Source organism: Cydia strobilella, chromosome Z, assembly GCF_947568885.1.
Source record: "Cydia strobilella chromosome Z, ilCydStro3.1, whole genome shotgun sequence".
Lineage (NCBI taxonomy): Eukaryota > Metazoa > Arthropoda > Insecta > Lepidoptera > Tortricidae > Cydia > Cydia strobilella.
The window spans coordinates 25,277,626-25,293,769 of NC_086068.1; the positions used below are offsets into that span (position 1 = coordinate 25,277,626).

Sequence of the window (16,144 nt, forward strand, 5' to 3'; positions counted from 1 at the left end):
ACTTTAAGCTTTCGGTCAAATGACAATCGGATTTCAAGTTTTCGGAAATAGCACATTCGTGAATTTATTCCATCGTGTTTTTAAAAATCGTAATTTTGATATTTCGGACTTATAAAAAATCGTGATTATGAAAATCGTGGTTATAAAAATCGGAAAAACATTTTTCGTAATATTTGGGTGTTCCCTTAAGTAACACAAATAAAATTGCATTATTTCAAAACAGAAGGAATGTTACCTATTTTTGACGCCGTACTACGCGTATGCCTATTCTGCATCTGCATTATACGAGAAGAGCAGACGCAAGATGAAAATATGGTAATTAAATTTTTGTGGGATCATTGCGTACCACGTGGCCTGCCGGTAAAGTTTACACTTTGGTCCGCTGGCCGCCCACATGGCCTGCTGATAAAGCAAATTAAAACTGATGAAAAATCAGTGGCCTGCGGCACTGGAACTTTTGTGGGCCGCCGGCGTACCATGTGGCCTGCCCGTAAAATCTTTAAAAAAATATAGTGGCCTGCTGCACTCGTATGCTTGTGGGCCGCCGGCGGACGACGTGGCCCGCTGATAAAGTTACTCAAAAATCATACTGGCCTACTGTACTCGAAAATTTGTGGGCGGCCCAACGTGGCGCTGAGAGTGATAAAAAGTTATGTACAAATATTTCACAAAGCATAATTATGCGGTTCTGTATTGTGTATAAATTTGTAAATACTTAGTTTAAATCAATAACTTTATAATAATAAATATAAGTGATATCAGTCTTCATAGTGTTCTTCTGAAGATTTGGTTCAAAGGGGTAAGAGCTTACATTGCATTGCATTGCATTTTCCACTCATTTACTCTAAGGTTAGCTGGAATAAGCTCGCCTTTGTACCTAAATTTATATGAATTTCATGTTAACAATTTTTGTTTTGTACAATAAAGTGATTTACTACTACTACTACTACTACTACATTGTTACCAGAAAAATCTACAAAAATAATGTACTTGATTTTCATTGTATCATTTTAGGTGTTTGCTGCTGTCTTTGAAAATATATTAGGTACATAATTATGAGCTGTAGGTACTTTTAAATTGTCACTACAGTCACGTCTGAGAATATCGATACGGACAAAGTGCCAGAAGTATGTACCTATACTAAGGTCGTGTATACACATTTTTGGCATTTTGTCCGTATCGATCTTAGCTTAAAATAATAATGTTTTGAAACCTAATATATGTATGTAATTTCCTCATAGGTGATGTGAAAAGCAGTATGTGTCACATGGTAGCAAGATTATTTTCACCTTGGGCGTTAACACTTGAATCCCTCACTACGCTCAGGATTATATGTTAGAATCCCTCGCTACGCTCAGAATTCTATTATAGAATACTTCGCTTCGTTTAGGATTCAATTGTACGCCCTCGCCGTAAATATGTCATTTTGCTCCCTTGTGACACAATCTACTATTTTATTTATTTCGTAGGTTGTTACTTTTTATAAGAATTTCCGCAAGGCAGTAAAAAAAGCCGATTTTTTTATGCTTCCATTATTATTTAAGTAAAGGTTACAGTTAATTTTGATACAATGTTAAGTAATGCAGAAGAATTATAAAAAAAAGATCCAATATAATTGATTTAGTTATTGTTTTCCCCTAATTTTCATTTTCCTATTGACTGCAATTTTATTGCACACAACTGTAGGTATAATAAATTTCAAAAAGGTCAGGACTTGGTCTGGCCTGTATGTAACACCATTTTGACACTTAAGACTGATTGCCTAATCATAGAGTAACTTATACTAGAGCGGTACTGTCATAGTAAATTTTGTAACCCCAGTAAATTCACTGCCATCTGTCGACACACTTTAAAACTAAAAATAATTATTTTTAAAAGTACGATAAAATGTATTTAGATATGGATAAATGATTTCTTTTATTTGCATTAATTATTTTTATGATTTTGACCCATGTTCTTTCACTGATATGCGTTAAAATTTTTAAATAACAAACGAAGCTGTCAACGCCATCTATACGACAGTTGGCCAAAGCTAGTAGCGCCCTCTGAACGAGAATCAAATTTTCTTGATTTTCGAGGCACGTTTTTTCCTTAGACTGTATCCATCTATTACGGAGTTATATCTATCTTTGCCTAATCTAAAAAAAGGCAAAGCAAAGTTTAGGCAAGCATAACTCGTGTATACACATTTTTGGCATTTTGTCCGTATCGATCTTAGCTTAAAATAATAATGTTTTGAAACCTAATATATGTATGTAATTTCCTCATAGGTGATGTGAAAAGCAGTATGTGTCACATGGTAGCAAGATTATTTTCACCTTGGGCGTTAACACTTGAATCCCTCACTACGCTCAGGATTATATGTTAGAATCCCTCGCTACGCTCAGAATTCTATTATAGAATACTTCGCTTCGTTTAGGATTCAATTGTACGCCCTCGCCGTAAATATGTCATTTTGCTCCCTTGTGACACAATCTACTATTTTATTTATTTCGTAGGTTGTTACTTTTTATAAGAATTTCCGCAAGGCAGTAAAAAAAGCCGATTTTTTTATGCTTCCATTATTATTTAAGTAAAGGTTACAGTTAATTTTGATACAATGTTAAGTAATGCAGAAGAATTATAAAAAAAAGATCCAATATAATTGATTTAGTTATTGTTTTCCCCTAATTTTCATTTTCCTATTGACTGCAATTTTATTGCACACAACTGTAGGTATAATAAATTTCAAAAAGGTCAGGACTTGGTCTGGCCTGTATGTAACACCATTTTGACACTTAAGACTGATTGCCTAATCATAGAGTAACTTATACTAGAGCGGTACTGTCATAGTAAATTTTGTAACCCCAGTAAATTCACTGCCATCTGTCGACACACTTTAAAACTAAAAATAATTATTTTTAAAAGTACGATAAAATGTATTTAGATATGGATAAATGATTTCTTTTATTTGCATTAATTATTTTTACGATTTTGACCCATGTTCTTTCACTGATATGCGTTAAAATTTTTAAATAACAAACGAAGCTGTCAACGCCATCTATACGACAGTTGGCCAAAGCTAGTAGCGCCCTCTGAACGAGAATCAAATTTTCTTGATTTTCGAGGCACGTTTTTTCCTTAGACTGTATCCATCTATTACGGAGTTATATCTATCTTTGCCTAATCTAAAAAAAGGCAAAGCAAAGTTTAGGCAAGCATAACTCCGTAATAGATGGATACAGGTCTAAGGAAAAAACGTGCCTCGAAAATCTCGAAAATTTGATTCTCGATCAGATGGCGCCACTAGCTTTGGCCTACTCTCGTATAGAGGGCGTTGACGGTTTCGTTTGTTATTTATAATTTTAACGCATATCAGTGAAAGACCATGGGTCAAAATCATATAAAAATAATTAATGCAAATAAAAAAAATCATTAGTTAGTTTTTGTTGAGTTTCAAATTTGATATTTTTGTTTAAGGTAGTTATTTTTTTTCTTAATACTTTTAAATGTAGGTACTTGTGAAAACGCTCTAAACCCTTCCAAGCTACCTATCCCTTGCCAACGCGCACAAAGCCGTATCGCCGTCTCGTTTTACGGCACTTATATGAGACGCCATCGTGGCGAATTTAGTTCCCGAATTGATGCTTGACTAACAGCATCGTCTCCAATTTGAATAAATCAAAATGTGTGAAAACTAGCAAAAACCGTTGAACTGGAGTGAAAGTGATACACGGGGCATTTCACGTCAAGCGGGCAGCAAAAAAATTGTCAGGTTCTGGATTTTGTTCATAGTTGGATTAATTGGACCTATATGTGAAATAAAAAATTTGGCATCATTACTTTTTTAATATATTGCTTCGTTAAACATTTATACGCATTTGAAAAAACTACAAAATTTGAGGAACGGATTTTTTAAAAATTATTATTGCAATTCTTTCAGTGGATTTAATTATAACTAAATAGTGATTATTTGAGAATATTAGTTGATTTCTTTGAAAATTTATGAAAAAAGTTTTTTTTATCTTTTTTTCATATAACAAACCGGAAGTTAGTATTAAATATCTTTTTTTTTCCAACTTCGCATTTTTTTATATTTTTTATTTTTACACAATAATGTAGCTTATGGTGTACTAATGTCCTATATTTTTTTTTATAATGGCATCTCGATTGGTTTTGAAGATTCATGAAGTAATTCGAAAGTACTGCGCGACGCTCCGTACTGAGAGGTAGTTCTATGTGGCAGTCTTTAATGGCCAATTACGGGTTTTTTTACTTTTGCGTAACGGAATTAAAGCAATAAACAATATTTCATCGGTTAAGATGTAGAAAAGCTAATAATGTATTATTCAATCGTGCCTTGTATCACTGATCAACCATATCTTGGAACTGAAAACAAAACGTTTATGTTTTAACAAAACGCTAGAGGTAATTTAATAACTATAGCTAGGTTTAGGCGGGGTATGTCACATGCTTAAGAGGTTTCTTTCGAGTTAGGTCACGTTCTGAGGACGTCACTTTCTGTACGTCACATTCTGAGTTTGTCACATTCCGAGCTCGTCACATTCTGAGTACGTTACTTTCTGAGAACGGCACTTTCTGAGGACGTCACTTTCTGTGAACGCCACTTTCTGAAGCCCTCGCTTTCTGAGTACGTCACTTTTATAGCATAGTAAGATTAAAGCGTATACCTGCATGAACAATGGATACCAGCAATCATAGCAGCTGTACGGCATACGGCCGTTTTTATGCCGTACAGCTAATATGATTGCTGGTATCCATTGTTAATGCAGGTATACGCTTAAATATTACTTTGCTATAAAAGTGACGTACTCAGAAAGTGACGAACTCAGAAAGCGAGGGCCTCAGAAAGTGGTGTTCTCAGAAAGTGACGTACTCAGAATGTGACGAACTCAGAATGTGACGTACAGAAAGTGACGTCCTCAGAACGTGACCTAACTCGAAAGTGACCTCTTAAGCATGTGACATACCCCGCCTAAACCTAGCTATAGTTATTAAGTTACCTCTAGCGTTTTGTTAAAACATAAACGTTTTGTTTTCAGTTCCAAGATATGGTTGATCAGTGATAGCGCTACAAGGCACGATTGAATAATACATCATTAGCTTTTCTACATCTTAACCGATGAAATATTGTTTATTGCTTTAATTCCGTTACGCAAAAGTAAAAAAACCCGTAATTGGCCATTAAAGACTGCCACATAGAACTACCTCTCAGTACGGAGCGTCGCGCAGTACTTTCGAATTACTTCATGAATCTTCAAAACCAATCGAGATGCCATTATAAAAAAAAATATAGGACATTAGTACACCATAAGCTACATTATTGTGTAAAAATAAAAAATATAAAAAAATGCGAAGTTGGAAAAAAAAAGATATTTAATACTAACTTCCGGTTTGTTATATGAAAAAAAGATAAAAAAAACTTTTTTCATAAATTTTCAAAGAAATCAACTAATATTCTCAAATAATCACTATTTAGTTATAATTAAATCCACTGAAAGAATTGCAATAATAATTTTTAAAAAATCCGTTCCTCAAATTTTGTAGTTTCTTCAAATGCGTATAAATTTTTAACGAAGCAATATATTAAAAAAGTAATGATGCCAAATTTTTTAATTCACATATAGGTCCAATTAATCCAACTATGAACAAAATCCAGAACCTGACAATTTTTTTGCTGCCCGCTTGACGTGAAATGCCCCACACGTGATTGACGCTGAAGTTTTGGTGAAAGTTTTATGAAGTGCTGGCCAGCCGAAGAGACACACAACGAGCTCCAAAGGTATGTGCGCAGGCATTTCTTCTAACACCCTTAATTCTAAGCGTCAAACAAGTACTTCTCGTTAATTTTAGATACAGTCCATTCTTCAATTCCCTTCTGGTGTCTTAAGGGCTCCCATACATATCTCCCCGCGTCTTTTTTATCCCGCCTAAATATTGGTATAAAGGCACTACCAGTTTTAAAGTATGTCGTTAGATGGCAGTGAATTTACAGTGGTTACAAAATTTACTATGACCAAAGATATATATAACTCCGTAATACATAGATGGATACAGTCTAAGGAAAAAACGTGCCTCGAAAATCACGAAAATTTGATTCTCGATCAGATGGCGCCACTAGCTTTGGCCAACTCACGTATAGAGGGCGTTGACGGTTTCGTTTGTTATTTATAATTTTAACGCATATCAGTGAAAGAATATGGGTCAAAATCATATAAAAATAATTAATGCAAATAAAAAAAATCATTTATCCATATTTAAATACATTCTACCGTATTTTTAAAAATCTTCATTTTTAGTTTTAAAGTATGTCGGTAGATGGCAGTGAATTTACAGTGTTTACAAAATTTACAATGACAGTACCGCTCTATCTTATTATATCCTCTTTGCTATGACAGTACCGCTCTATCTTGTTATATCCTCTTTGGGCAAAGTAAGTGGTAGAGATTTAAAACAAAATGAATGTTACCTTCTGCTGAGGAGTGACTGCTAATACTCGGTTGATGAACGCGCGGTGTGCGACCATTTCCAGCCAGGCGTAGCAGAAGCCGGGGACGACGCTCGGCCGGATGATGCGCAGCGTGTGGCAGAACGCAGTAAGAACCTACAATTTATACTAATGTACTGCTAATTCACTTTTGCGGCTCTCCATTCTACATCTCGTTTGTATTGCAATTCTTCAGAATGAAATGCGACCCGAATAATTAAGCATGTAAGGTGCAATGAATTGGTAAATTTAAGTTTTATCCTCAACTAAAAGACATTTTCCATTGGGTCACAGCATTAATACAAGCGTACGTAGCAACTTTCGGCGCTAACACGTCATGCTGCAGTGAAGTATGATTTTTCTCAATTCGTATTTAACTGCTTTAAAAAAACTACAACCAAATATAACAAACATACACAGTTGTAGATGTTCATTGTTATTGATAAACCCACTTGTGTAACCTCCTCACAAGAGTAAGCGTGAGGCTTATGGTTCTCAGACATTACCTGGAAGTTCATGGACTCTAGTACAGGCTCGGCCATGTTCATGTCAAGGAATAAGATCAGCAGCAGCCGGTGGTATGGCAGCTGCTGGAAGTTCGTCCCGTGCTCATCGTGGTCTTGCAGCAAACAGCCAGCAATAATGCCCAGGATCTACAAATATTTAAAAAACATTATGGCTTTTTACGAATGATCGATCACATTGATGACACATTCATTACACATCACATGTTACATTTTATAACAAATTCTAGTAAAATAGTTAGAAAATGAGCAATTTATCACAATATATTCAACACAGAAATAAAAAATATGGAAAATATAAAAAATACGAGACCTCAAAGATACAAATTCTAGTTTTTTTATTATATTACAAAATGAAATAAAAAAAAACCGGCCAAGTGCGAGTCGGACTTGCGCACGAAGGGTGTCCGTACCATTACGGAAAAAACAGCAAAAAAATCACGTTTTTTTTTTTATAAATAAATAAATATTATAGGGACATTCTTACACAAATTGACTAAAGTCCCACGGTAAGCTCAAGAAGGCTTGTGTTATGGGTACTTAGACAACGATATATATAATACTTATACAAATACTTAAATACATAGAAAACATCCATGACTCATGAACAAATATCTGTGTTCATCACACAAATAAATGCCCTTACCGGGATTCGAACCCAGGACCATCGGCTTAACAGGCAGGGTCACTACCCACTAGGCCAGACCGGTTGTCTTTTGTTGTATGGGAGCCCCATTTAAATATTTATGTTATTCTGTTTTTAGTATTTGTTGTTATAGCGGCAACAGAAATACATCACCTGTGAAAATTTCAACTGTCTAGCTATCACGGTTCATGAGATACAGCCTGGTGACAGACAGACAGACAGACGGACAGCGGAGTCTTAGTAATAGGGTCCCGTTTTTACCCTTTGGGTACGGAACCTAACAATGGTTCCATTTGATTCTTTATATTTAGTTAAAAAATGTATTTCTGACCGTAATCCATACGTCCACACCAAAGAGTTTAACCACAACCAAAGAGACCAACAAAGAGTAGCAATCTATGTGTGTAATAAAAACGGCAAAAAATGATAAAACACGTTGTCCATTGCCGGACATCCGAAAGTCATCCATTGCTTGTTGTATGTACTTTCTTCATTGATGTTTTCAAAGCTAACACGCAATGGACAATGATCATGTGAAATATGACATAAGTCTCAATATTGAAGTAATATGTCAAAATATTAGCAGCGAAGAAAGCGCTAGAGCTGCGACTAAGTCGATGTTCTTAATCGTATCGCATCGATATTTTAACGTAATTGTATATTTAGGTAATGTGTATTGAATAGGTGTACGAATCAAGCAGTAACAGTAATTGTTCTCAAATTAATTGACGTGTTATTTCTACATCTATATCTGTTGTATCTGTAAAGTTAAATTTATCATACTTAAATATTTATTTTATCTGTACGCATAAAGTTTCATGCTTTTTGTTGGATAGTTGGGCAAAAATTATTTTGATTGGAACTGAGATTTAAAATAGAAACGTTGTTCTTAAGGTGGTTCGACTAGGTTACCCAAAGCTTAAACCCCGCTAGATGGCGTCACTCGCAAATTTTTAGGTTTTATTTTTTTGTAGAATAGTGTTGGTATCTGTATACTTAAAAGTATGTTTAGCGCACTCTTTACATAAATATTGAACTATTATAATAAACATTGAATACTTCATTAGTGCAAAAAACACTTTTAAAGTCGACAGAGTGTTTCTGCCATGCTATTTCCTACTATTACTCACACATGCAAACAGTGTTTCCGTGATGCTTGTAGTAGACAATTTCATGCAGTGTAAGTATGCTGCAATGGCGTTGCGGTATGTTCGTGGAAATACGTGCAAGAGGATTCGGGTTCGAGACTGGTACGTCAGGGGTACTTTTTTTTGTCCTTTTTGTGTTATCTTATGTTTCTTATACCTTTTATTCTTCGAATTCGTGTCCGATTCCGATATAACCGAACTATATTTCAGTGATATCGGAAACGGCTCTAACGATTTCGATGAAATTTGCTGTAAGGGGTTATTTATTTATTTATTTTAAACTTTATTGCACAATATAACAAATAAAGTACAAATGGCGGACTTAATGCCTAAAGGCATTCTCTACCAGTCAACCACCAGGCTAAACAGAAACAGTGATAGGTGCAGGCATTGAACAAAAAAAAAAAAAAGGGGTTCGATCTAGCTAGGTCTTATCTCTGGGAAAACGAGCATTTTTGAGTTTTTACTTATGTTTTCTTTTTCTCCCAGATATTCAGTATTATTAATAAATTAGTTTATAACGTTTTATAAAAATATGTGAAGTTTTGAACTAAAAGGTACCACATTGTCGGTTGTCGATTAGGTTGATTTCATTTTGAAGCTTTATGGAAATATGACAACAATAAGTAGGTACCCGTTTGGTTGAAAACGCCACATATATTGAAAACCTGACTTTCACAAATCTCACCTTTTTGGGTTCTTCCAACTCAGAAAGGATGGAGAATACTGACGATTCTTAGTAGCACTAGCCCAAGGAAGTCCAGGTTTGTAAGTGTCAGGTATCAGTTTTTTTTTAAAGCGCTAAATATAGTTCTACAAGTAAAGCAATCCCTTACTGCCCAGCCTCTATAGTATTTTTCAAACTAGAAGGGTACGATGATAGATTTCATCTCCATACAATTTATAACCTAATAATGCCAAATGTTGCAAAATTATATTGAATTGAGATCTATAATCGTACCCTTGCAGTTTGAAATAGTTATTTACGATACAAGTGCGGAAAAGAGAAAATTCGAAACGAGTGGCGACAGATTAAAACACGACCGCAGAGAGTGTTTTAAATCGACACGAGTTGCGAATTACCTATTCGCACGTGTATCGTACAACGTTTTACAGTACATATGGCCCTTTAAACTTTCGACATATGCACGAAAAGTGCTCTTTACGCACTAGGGCGAGAAAGTTGCACCATATGTACTGTAAAATACTTTTTAGTACATATGGTGCTACATATACGTTACCGCCCTAGTGCGGTAATTACTAACAATACGTGCATATGTCGAAAATGTAAAGGGCCATAATTATGTACTGTAAAACGTTGTACAATACACGTGCGAAAAGGTAATTCGCAACTCGTGTCGATTAAAACACTTCCTTCGGTCGTGTTTCAATTTATCGCCACTCGTTGCCAATTTCCTACTTTTCGCACTTGTATCGTAATGTACTAATAATAAAGTAGTAATTGTAAGATGACGGGTGACAGAGATGTATGGAAGAAAAAGACATGCTGCGCCGACCCCAAGTGAATGGGACAAGGGCAAGCGAATGATGATGAATTGTAAAATAAAATTTAAACTTTTTTATATATATTTTTTTGGATTCAAGTAGGTACAGTGAGTAACAACATTGCATGGCCTTCTAATTATAACTATTATAGAAAACGGGATATTTATCATGTTTATTTAAATTATTTATTTCTCGATATTTTGGCCGGTCTTGCAAGACCAGTCGTTGTGGAGATCCCTGGGGAGGCCTATGTCCAGCAGTGGATGTCTTGTTGGTGTAGATGGATTCACACAACAAATGAAATAACATTTCTTTCATATTTGTTATCCGTAGTTGTCCCTGTACCTGAAAGAAAAATAATATCATGATAGCACAAAATCTCTAATGTTATAGGAAGAAAGATGATGCAACAATATGGATTCTAATAAAGTTATCATTTACTTACCTAGTAATAATTGTGTTTTTCATTCATAGACAAAATTCCATAATTTTCATCCCCAGGAAATGTTTTATTTTACTTTATTGCAGTGAGGATGTCCTGATTTTTTCTGGCTAATGAAGGAAAACATTTTATTCATATTAAATCACATTTAGAAACGGGTCTATCGCGAATTTATTTTGTTACCTTTATTTACCGACGTTTCGACACAGGTTTCACTGGTCGTGGTCGCGGCGATAGACCCGTTTCTAAATGTGATTTAATATGTGTTTAAACCGCGAAAGTTTTAAACATTTTATTTCCAAGAATGCCTCTTCATTTTGCACAATACCTAAAAAAACCTAGAGTTAGTGACACATTGACTATTCGGCAACCAAAACAGTAATAATTACATTATATAGGTATTGTTCACTGCTTATATCTACCATTACGGAAGAAGTGAGAATTATTTTCTAAAAAGATCGGCACGAGAAAATTACAATGTACAATGAAGGAATGAAACTGTACCTACCTTACGAATCTTCACCATCATGAATTCCGCTTCAATTGAGTCTGAATTTTTCTGGATTTTCGCGGACCAGAACACCGATGATTTTTGTAACTTGATTTAGACGTCGCTATCATTTTCAATTTATACAAACAAATTGATGTCACAATAAACATGACCCTATGTGTCAGTGTCAACACTGTCAAATAAAAATGCACTAAACATGACGGCACTGCAAATCCTGCCAGGTCGGCCAGGCAACGTCGCTAACGTCATAGAGTAGCAACGCCGCACGCTACGTATTTGTACACGACATGTGACACACACATACGTAAAATTGATGAAAAAATTACGTTGATTTATGTATGATTTCTGTATGAAACAAAGTTTTTCTATTAATTTAGCTCAAACGAATATTCGAAAGTAGATAAATGAGCAAATATTTGTGTAGTAATAGTGTGTAGTGCCTTAATTAAAGCAGATTGAATTTTGTATGAAAATCGAACCACCTTAATACGTTATTTAATACAAATTGATCATGTTCTTGCCAGTGGCATAAAATACCAAAAAAATCTGAGTGACTGGGAAACCTGAGGGAGTACCGCGAACACCGACGTTTGCAAATTGCGGACATATTTCTCTTTTACTCCAATTAGGGCGTAATTAGAGTGACAGTACTGGCGCCATCTGTAAAAATCTACGACCAGCTAACTCGATTGCCTATTCTATTTCGTACGGTCTTTTAAAGGTTGGTGCGGTGGCTTAGTAATTTAAAGATTCTTGGTAGCACAGAACCCTAAAAACGGAAATCTGAATATGTCGTAAGGTACACAGTATAGATTTCTTGTTAACTATGTTTGGATGGTTTAAAGTACGCACCTTACGTTGCAAAATATTAGGCCAATATTATTCAGTCGTTTATGGTCATTTATCGATATAACATTTTTTGGTCTTGCCCATCTATTATATCTATTGAGTGAATGAATGGACGAATGAGTAGTTTGAATGGCTGCCAAAATGTCTTCAAAAACAAAATGCCACATGTGTTAAGAATATCGTATGGACATATGACTTTTTAACTTAAGGTGGTTCGACTAGGTTACTCAAAGCTTAAACCCCGCTAGATGGCCCCACTTTTGCAAATTTCCAGGTGTTATTTTTTTGTGCAATAGTCTTGGTATATGTATACTTAAAAGTATGTATAGCGCGCACTCTTTACATAAATATTGAACTATTATAAACATTGAATACTTAATTGTGCAAAAACCACCTTTAATGTCGACAGTGTTTCTGTCATGCTATTTTCTACTATAACTCACACATGCAAACAGTGTTTCCGTGATCCTTGTAGACAATTTCACGTAGCGTAAGCGTGATTCAGATTCAGATTATTATTTATTTGCGTTAAGTACATGTACATGCAAATACTATTATACAGTATATACAATTATTTACATCAATTACTTAATCTAGCTAAAAATATAGTGCATAAAATAATGTCGGGTGGTATATGAATGTCAAATATTGTTATTAAGTAAATATAAAAAAAGTCAACTTTACAATATATTCCTAGAATCATTTTAATCAAGTGCGTTGGCAAAATATTCGTCAATTGTGTAGAATGGTCTATTAATAAAATAATCTCTCACTTTAATATCAAAGGTTCTTAAGTCACTACATTGTTTTATGTCAGTACTTAATTTATTGAAGATTTTAATTGCGATATTGTTAAGGCTGTTATTGAAATGGATAAAGTTAGATTTAGTTTGAACAAATTTTGATTTATTTCTGATATTTAAGTTATGGGTTTCTTCAGCTTTTCTATAGTTATATTGATTGACATAGATATACACACATATTCGATATAAATACAATGCCGTAATAGTAAATATTTTGGGTATATAAACATATTGCGATGAGTGACCGGTATGTGTTTAGATCCAGCAATAATTCGTAGGACAAATCGCCAAACGTGAACTATGTGTCACTGAAGAGTTCCGTTCTGATCATCATCGGCAGTTCCACTTCATCAAATGTCACTTATTAAAATGGAAGTGCTGGATTTGTTTATAAAAATACAAAAATCACTATATGTATGCCTTTCACATTGGAGGAGTTCCCTCGATTCCTCATGGATCCCATCATCAGAACTCGAGCTTGACAAAAATGTTTCTTGAAAACCTAACTTGCTTAACAAACATAACGAAGAGGACAAATCGCCAAACGTGAACTATGCGTCATTGAAGAGTTCCGTTCTGATCATCATCAGCAGTTCCACTTCATCAAATGTCACTTTTTAAAATGGAAGTGCTGGATTTGTTTATAAAAATACAAAAATCACTATATGTATGCCTTTCACATTTGAGGAATTCCCTCGATTCCTCATGGATCCCATCATCAGAACTCGAGCTTGACAAAAATGTTTCTTGAAAACCTAACTTGCTTAACAAACATAACAAAGAGGACAAATCGCCAAACATGAACTATGCGTCATTGAAGAGTTCCATTCTGATCATCATCAGCAGTTCCACTTCATCAAATGTCACTTTTTTTAAGTGTAAGCGCTTGATTTGCTGATGAAAATACTAAAATCACTATATGTATGCCTTTAACATTTGAGGAGTTCCCTCGATTCCTCATGGATCCCATCATCAGAACTGCTTTTTGACAAAAACGGGACCAATCTGTATGTATATACTTACAATCAAAAAAAGAATTTTCAAAATCGGTCCAGAAATGACGGAGTTATGGAGTAACAAACATAAAAAAAAAAAACAAAAAAAAAACATACAACCGAATTGAGAACCTCCTCCTTTGAAATCTTGAAGTCGGTTAAAAATTAAACATTTTTTAAATCTTTTTATTTTGAATTCCAGTACATTGACTTACAACATTTGCATCAATTTAAAAATAATTGTATAGCAACAATATAATGAACTGCTCTTTTTCTGGATTTTCGCGGACCAGAATACCGGTGATTTTTAGGGTCCCGTAGCCAAATGGCAAAAAACGGAACCGTCATGTCTGTCTGTCCGTCCGTATGTCAAAGCCATTTATTTCCGAAACTATAAGACTATACTGTTGAAACTTGGTAAGTAGATGTATTCTGTGAACCGCATTAAGATTTTCACACAAAAATAGAAAAAAAAAACCAATAAATTTTAGGGGGTCCCCATACTTAGAATAAACTCAAAAATTTTTTTTCATGAAACCCATACGTGACCTTACTTGATACTTGCTTACTTGTTATACTTGGGGTATCTATGGGTAGATTGGGTAGGTCTTCAAAAATGATATTGAGGTTTCTAATATCATTCTTTTCTAAACTGAATAGTTTGCGCGAGAGCCACTTCCAAAGTGGTAAAATGTGTGGGCCGGTTTTTTGTAACTTGATTTAGACGTTGCAATCATTTTCAATCCACAAACAAATAAAATTTACAAGACAAGTAACATAATAAACATGGGGTAGTTTTGATCACGTTTTGATGTCTAGCAAGTACCTGTCAAGTATCAGTGTCAACAAAAAATGCACTAAAAATGACGGTACTGCAAATTCGCGCTGATGCCAGCCCGGCCGCGTATTTATAAAGGCTATACTGATATGGTTCAGATGCGAACTGAACTAGATTAGCTTTTGTTTGGACAAAACTTAACAAAACCCTAATCTATTATAGTATAGAAATTTACTGAAATCGTATAGACTTTATTAACTAAATTCATACGGATATTGTTACTACAAATGCTAGTCTGTTGCGATCTAAAATTTGAATCATATTTTAGTTACGACTCCGATTGTATTAAATAAGTTACCGTTCATGCAAATTACTTAACAATGCCTAAGATTTTTTTTTAGTTTTAGAATTATTTCAGTTCATAGGTACGAGTACTCCCTTTAGTACCGTTTGGTAACCAAAATTTCGTAACCAGCTACAGAATGGGAATCAAGATTCCCAGTTAATTTGAAGCCGGTTACGTATTGGGCCAGCGTGTTACCGCTTGATAACTAAATTTGGTAACTAGCTACAAAACAGGAATTTAAAATTCCTTGTATGTAGCCAATTACGAATTGGGCCAGAGTGGAATTGTTTGGTAAATAAGTTTTGTAACTGGCTACAAAATGGGAATCCAAAATTACATTAAATCAATAGGTAGATAGGTTAGGTTCGTTAGGTAGCTTCAAATGCCCGAAGGGCAAACCGCCCAGAAATAGGAGCCCCGCGAAGCGGGGCTCCGTCTAGTTACGTTGTGAAGTAAAAAAATTTTTAAAGAAACAGTCCGACGAACTCCAGCTAACTAGACGGAGCCCCGCTTCGCGGGGCTCCTATTTCTGGGCGGTTTGCCCTTCGGGCATTTAAAGCTACCTAACGAACCTAACCTACCTACTGATTTAGTGTAATTTTGGATTCCCATTTTGTAGACAGTTAGGTACAAAACATTTGCCAACCGTGGGTAGGAATAATCCATTTGAGTAAATAAGTATTATTAAAATTTAGATATCATATAATAACTGACGTTACTAAACTCGACTAGGTTTTGTCGTGAATAATATTTGAAAATATGTAAGCAAAAAGCTAATCCATTTGAGTGACTACTTTTTACCGAAATGGTATAGATATTGTTAACTAATATGCATAAACAAAAGCTACCCGATTATAATCTGAGGCGTGACTGAAATAGTTTAGCTTTTGTAAATACGCAGCCCGGCCGGCCGAGGCACGGAGTGGCAACATCGCGACGTATTGGTACACGACATTTGTGACACACACATACGTAAAATTTATAATGATTTCTGTATGAAATATGGTTTTTCTATTAATTTAGCGCAAACGAATATTCGAAAGTAGATAAATGCAAAAATATTTATGTAGTAATTAGTGTGTAGTGACTTAATTAAAGTCGATTGAATT

At 34.8% G+C, this 16,144-nt stretch overlaps 1 protein-coding gene across 2 annotated transcripts in view; it reads right to left on the reverse strand.

The window, feature by feature from the left end:
• The window catches only part of LOC134754146 (CCR4-NOT transcription complex subunit 1), a 78,378-nt gene that overhangs the window by 13,203 nt on the left and 49,031 nt on the right, over nucleotides 1-16,144 (reverse strand). For both annotated transcript variants that reach the window (XM_063690245.1, XM_063690244.1), the window contains exons 10-11: nucleotides 6,994-7,140; nucleotides 6,470-6,604 (exon numbers count right to left, since the gene is read on the reverse strand). In XM_063690245.1, the coding sequence (XP_063546315.1) occupies nucleotides 6,470-6,604; nucleotides 6,994-7,140 (282 nt within the window). The remainder of the gene's footprint in view (nucleotides 1-6,469; nucleotides 6,605-6,993; nucleotides 7,141-16,144) is intronic.